We start from the raw sequence: 6,869 nt of genomic DNA, 5'->3' as shown, positions 1-6,869 counted from the left end.
TAATATATATATATATATATATATATATGTATATATATATATATATATATATATATGTATACATATTAATAATTACAATAAATTAATGACGCGAAAATATACAGTAATGTTACGATGATTCTAAGAAAATAGTTAGATATAGTATCAGAAACATTCTCTTCCTTATTACTGTCTATTTCTTTCATGAACTTATATAATGATCAAATAAATATTAAAATAAAAATCAACATTTACTGTTTCTCTAATAATTACGCGCAATTTTCACAAAATAACAATAAGTAATAAATTTATGTTATTGCCGATACGGTGGAGGACAAATACATTCGTCGTCTAAGTGATCTTTAAGCCATCCAATATAATTTGTTAGTTTCGTAAATATTCCAGGGAAATGTGGTCTTCCACAACCACGTCCCCAAGAAACTAGACCTAAAAAGAAACATAAAAGTATATTTTTATTTGGTCTTTATAAATATAAGACGGCTGCATTTCTGTGTTTAACTATACTGAGAAAAAAATTATTTTAGTTTTAAAATTAAATTTCAAACGTTTGAAATTACAAATATATAAAATAAATTTTAATTTATTATTATTAAATACGTACCTACTACTTCAAGCTGTCCGTAAATTCCTTTAACGTGTAAAGGACCACCGCTATCGCCCTTAAAACGAAAATAAAAATGAAAAATATATTCAGAAATAATGTATAAAAAAATAGTATATTTTATTCCTTGAAAAAGATATTTTTAAATTATTGTTTATTATATTGATAATTAATATGATAATGTAATAAACCACGTCGTATTAATTTACATATAATATTGAATACTAGAAAACTTATTAACGAGATCTTAAAAACAACAAAAAATCTTCCGTTAATATTGTAAATAATTTACACACGCCTGTACACATGCATATGTGCATATGTGCATATGTTTTTTATGTGCACTAAAGATATCTCTAATTCAAAAGTATCATTTATTTTTATTTATTTTAAACTGTGGTTAACACTTACAAAACAAGCGTCTCGTCCTACCGCTCCCTCCGGATGTAGTATGTAGCCGGCACAAAACATATTTTCGGTGATACGATCCTTTGCATATCCAGCTTGATCGCATTCCTCTTGTGATAAGATTGGCAGATTGACTTTTCGCAATTCGTTACTTACCGGCTTGGTCTCTCCTGTTCGGCCCCATCCCACTGCAGTAGCGAGCGCTCCGGTATAGTCAATTGTTTCTGTAATATTCAAATTTAAATTAATATCTATTACGACCGATTGCATTAACATAAATTCTATTGAAATAAAATCTGTTATTTAAATGTTTAAGCATAATATTGGAATTTAAAAATGTAATAAATTCAAAATTTGTTCAATGAAGAGAAGATTATTAATAGATTCCCTATTAATAATTAATAGCGTTTGCGTGATTTATTGACTATTATTTTGCAGACAATAATTAATTTAGATGTCATTTAAGTAAATAACATAACAATACACAAAACATAACAATGCACACATATATATTTGTGTGTAATAATTAATTTATGAGAAAAACGTAAGAAACAGATAAAAGGAAAGATTGAAAATGATTGAGAATCAATGAAACTTAAATGTTAAACTTTTAGTAAATATAATATTATATTAGAAATACATTGTTGATGTTAAAGTAACTTACTGCCTTCTGGTAAACATGCTGTTCGAACCATACCATTCACAGATACGGGTTCGTCCATCTCTATGATTGCGATATCATTATTAAAAGTATAACTGTGGAAATTCTCATGAATGATTGCCGATTTAATATGTCGAACTATAGCGTTTCTGTTTATCGAGGAACGATCGCTATCCATCAAAACAAGCTTGATAGTTTTAATATCAAATCTGAAAATAATTTTAATCATGTAGATATGTTGTAATATAATTCTGGAATTAAATATACGATTGAAATTGCTTGACACATACCCTTGCAAACAATGAGCTGCAGTAAGTACGTGCTTTCGTGTTATTACACTTCCAGCACAATAAAATGTGCCCTTTTTACTCATACTAACTAGCCAAGGGTATTCATAAACGCTAGTAATATTGCCACCAACAATTCTCGTTTTTCTCCCTAGCCCGCAAACTGTAATGCATTAATACAGTGTAATTTGAATAATCAATACAATTGGGCAGTTTTATTTGACATAAGCTAATTATTTATGCGCAAAACTAACTTTTCATTTAAAAGAATAATCTCATTAAATCGAATCTTTTAATGTCTTGTATATTATGTAAAAATAAAATTTCAAAAATGAAAATAAAATTGTTTTATTACTTTAATACGTAAGTTGTAGCATCATGTATAAAATTGTGTAAAGAAGAATATATTTTAATGCTATAATTTTATTTTATATGACAATTTTATATTACTATTATGTATGGATGCTTTTCATATACACGATATATATTTACTAATTCCATTAATTTAAAAATGAATTACATTAACAATTGAATTACGCTTATTATGTTGTGCATGTAATAGAAACAGATTGTTGTATTTTCTCAATCGAAGTTGGAACATGCATGATTGTACCTATTGTTGTTATAATATAAGAATATAAAAAATTTAGTAGAGTATTTATGTTTACGTTCTTATAATATCTCTGTGTGTTTCTTGCGTAGACTTCTAATTAAATGCACAATAATTAAATAGTTAGTTCAGACATTTTCATTTACCGCAATCATTGCAAACGTTTGGCTTTTTGGAAGGGAATGTAAATGCAGGCTCAAAATCGATGTAAGACACCTCATCTATTGTCGGAGGATCAACTTCTGCATTTGTAATATTATAGTGTATTTGAGCATTTGAGATAGGCAAATCCCGTCCATTGTTTGATAACGTCTATAAAGGAGAGAATATAATGAACATAGATATTTTAAAATTATTAATTCTATAAGTTTTTTCTTTTGCAAATATCGTAATAAAATGATGAAATTATAACATACTGATAATTTGTTGCAAAGTATTTTGTTCATAACATTTTAGAAAAGAAAAATATTATTTATGGATTATTTGTATTTTTACAAAAACGTAAAGAAAAAATAAAAATAAATTATATGATTAATAATCTATTAATGAATAAAAACTAGAGTATTCTTCCTTAACGAGTAAAAAATATAGTTTGCGGATATGAAACTTAATATATTTATGAAAAGAACGTAGTTAAAAATTTTATTGTTCTTTTAAGTTTTATTATATAAGTTATTATTATATAAATTTAAATGCAAATTTAAACTAAACGAAAACAAGATATTATCATTGCTACAATTACATTAATGTCTTCTCATAAACGTTGTCCATTTAAATAATAATTATTTAACTTACCACACGAGGCAATGCATAACAACAACCCAGACATAGAAACAGCAGAGGAATGTATTTTGTTCTTGCATAATCGTCCATATTGTACACGGTGCGGTTTCCAATTTAATTAATCCTTGCCAATACGCGTAAACTTATTTGTTGTTGGAAAATTCGGACTCGCGCACGTGCCAGTACCGTGAAAAGTCTAAAAGTATCTCGGTCGTTTTGCCGTTTTATAGTAAATTATAACTAATGAAAAAGCCCAGCGACGTGTCTCGGTGGGGATCGTCAACCTTGAGTGGTGCGTTTGCATTGGCAGATGTTGCATGTGACAGCTTTTAAATCACCCGGTCGGTCGGTGTACGCGCCCGTTGTCTCACCTGCACAAGTACCACCTCGGGTACAAGCACAATGAGAGTTTGCGCGTGTACGCATAAGCATGACAATTTGTGGCGCAATCGACCATCGACCACCACGAACGTCCAATGTCAACCCGGTCCACCTCCTCTCACAGCGACCCTTCATTTCAGGGATCCACCGAGACTGGATCAATGTCAATTTCGTCAGCGGATGAACGCGAATGCCACCGCGCCCCACGGCCGTTCCGATTCACTGTCGCGGTATGATAACTACGACGACAGTGTCAGCGACAACGACGATGTCGATTGATAATGATGTCGTTGATAATGATGATAATGATGTTAATGATAATGAAAATGATGGATTATTACAGTGATTTGAACCGTTGTTGTTAATAAATTACGCGAGCAAAATAATTGCAAGAATCTCACTCATTACTTTATTATGTTGCGTGCGAAGCCGAGATTCTTATTTTTGTCATTGTTCTATGTGACACTTTCTACAAATATGTATTCATTGAGCAAATTGGCTTTTTTTCTAGAAGAAAGTGCAATTTACAATATGATTTTTTTTATGTGTAAATGACTATTAATTACGATTGTACACGACAATATCTTCTGATTCGTACAATAATAAACTTTGCAATCAGTTGTGTGTGCTTAGGAATAGTAATCAAAAAGGTAATTTTAAAAATTCAGATTATACAATTTTACAGTATAGATTCGGTATCACAAAAGAGTAAACGGTAATATAATAATTGTTTTTATTGAACCTTACGTGTCACTACAGAAATGACATACTAAATATGATATACCAAACTTAAAGTCTATAACATATACAAAAACATAAGGCAAAATGTAAGCAGTGAGCCAATCACAGTAGAGACTATAAGACCAGTAGCGAATTCAATACAGTTTCCTTACTACTTACTTACATCTTACTTACGTTTTTGTATGTGTCGTGGACTTAATTCAACTGCTTAATTTTTTTAACTTTCATAAAAATAAACATATTCTAAAGAATTTTTTTCTCAACCGAAACGCCAGATATTGAGAAATATAATGTCGTGTATCAAGCTAATATTATCTTTATTAATAAAAAAGTTATAAGCAATGCAAAAAGTAATATAAAAAGTATTGAAATAACACCGGAGAAAGAAAGCTGCAGAGTATGACATTGTGGCATCGAATTATTAAGTATATATAATTAAAATATAAATATTTTATATTGAATGTCTCTTAGGACCCAAACAACACAAAGTTTAAAATTGAGACATAAGACGTCTTCAAGTCTTTTTGCAAAAAATGTTTCATGACTCGATTTTAGACACTTTTTGTTATCTGAGAAGTTTCTAATATCTCAACATATCATGATTACGATACGACAACATACGATGATTTTGTTGTGACTATAATCAAGTCAATGTAATAATGATTTGTCCTTCAATTTCAATGCGCTAAAACAAACCTGCAGCGTGAAAGGAAGAAGTTATACAATTTTCTTGGACCCTATTAAGATTGTGGTTACAATCATAAAAATACTATGAATTTGTGAGATAATAAAACGTTTGCGGCTTTTCAAGGATTTTTAATCATCTGGAATAAAGGGATTTGTGCAGTAAACACAATATAAACATGCAAGGAGATCTTCAATTAAAAGTCGCAATTTTCTCTACATAAAACTGAATTGATTCCACATTATTTAAACTTAACTTACGTATATATCAAGACAGATAAAATATCGTATGTTGCAATTTATTAACTTATAGATAATTTTACTCATACGTAATTTTCAGTCAACATCACAATTGCAACCAAATTTGAGACAGGTCCCAAAAAATTAGTATTACGCGTTTCTTTAAAAACGCTTATAAAAATATCAAACAAGTCATCAAATTCTTTAATCACATTTGACTCATTAAATTTATAAGAATTATATTTATTTTTTCTTTTGTTAACATCAGATATTTGTGCAATAAAAATGTACATATATATTTTAACTTTTTATCTTTACATTTCATTTATTTTACTTGCTATATAGATACGTGGCTAAATCAAAAATAACTTCAATTCTTAATTGTGAGAGCAAAATTCAAATTTACTTATTTATTATAGTGTATGTATGAAGTTCCACACAACTAGGCTAAGCTATATCTTTAAAATAATTAGACAAGGAAAGAAATATTAAAAATAATATAATTTAAATTTTTTTCTTAAGATGTTATATATATTTATATATAATGTACATATTACATTTATATCTCGAACTGTAATTTTTAAATTCCAATTAAATACATATCATACTATTAATATTCTATCTAATATTCTATACACACACACACACGCGCGCGCGCGCGCGTGTGTGTGTGTGTGTGTGTATGTGCGTGTGTATACTCTGTATTATTTAAACAATTACCTTAATATAATCATGAAGAATTTTCCTTCTTTATTATATTTTTAATAACTCTTTTATTATTTTATCTTTGCAGTTTTAAATTTTACCTAAAAATTATATATTATTGTCCTTAGATATTATCTGAGACAATAAATTTCTGCCCGTGAAAAGATTACATCGTAGATTTAATCTGACCCTGAAGATATGTGAAAATAAAGCAAGGCTTTTGATAAAGTTAGACATACATCGAGACAATAAGGTAATGCGTCTCGCCCGCATGAGGGTCTCGTTACCTATATACCTTGACCCACTGTTACAGGTTACAGGTGGTGTACAATCTGTTGCTCTGCCGCTCATCTTATCTCGTTTGTTCAGCAATAATTAAAGTTGATAAATCAGATCAGACGGAGAAGTGCCGATACAGACAAAGATAGGAATCTATCAGAGACTCTGTCATTTTCCATATCACTTGGAATTATGAATGCATCACTGTATGCAATATACACGCGCGCTTATGTTATATGCTAAAGATTTGTAAAAATGTATGTTTAACTAAACCAGAATGCTTAAATTATAATGAGATTTATTCAAACTTTCAAATTTACGTTTTCGAAAGTAAGATGTATAATGTATGACATTTATTTATGCAATAATATACATACATTTATTCTTGTATGTACAAAGAAACATTGATTTTTATATGTTTTTATTTAAGAATTAATTTGGAATATACATATATATATATATATATATATATATATATATATATATATT

General features: G+C 28.8%; 1 protein-coding gene across 1 annotated transcript in view; it reads right to left on the bottom strand.

Moving 5' to 3' along the window:
- Nucleotides 1-292: 292 nt before the first annotated feature.
- The window catches only part of LOC105627657 (soluble guanylate cyclase 89Db-like), a 23,791-nt gene continuing 17,214 nt past the window's right edge, over nt 293-6,869 (bottom strand). Inside the window, exons 14-19 of the mRNA XM_012208935.1 lie at nt 2,714-2,879; nt 1,961-2,120; nt 1,674-1,879; nt 1,013-1,233; nt 602-659; nt 293-426 (exon numbers count right to left, since the gene is read on the bottom strand). Of these exons, the coding sequence (XP_012064325.1) occupies nt 293-426; nt 602-659; nt 1,013-1,233; nt 1,674-1,879; nt 1,961-2,120; nt 2,714-2,879 (945 nt within the window). The remainder of the gene's footprint in view (nt 427-601; nt 660-1,012; nt 1,234-1,673; nt 1,880-1,960; nt 2,121-2,713; nt 2,880-6,869) is intronic.

The sequence above is a fragment of the Atta cephalotes genome (genome assembly GCF_000143395.1).
Source record: "Atta cephalotes unplaced genomic scaffold scaffold00009, whole genome shotgun sequence".
Taxonomy (NCBI): domain Eukaryota; kingdom Metazoa; phylum Arthropoda; class Insecta; order Hymenoptera; family Formicidae; genus Atta; species Atta cephalotes.
The sequence above is the reverse complement of the archived record's forward strand: the minus strand, read 5'-3'. Positions and strand labels throughout refer to the sequence as shown.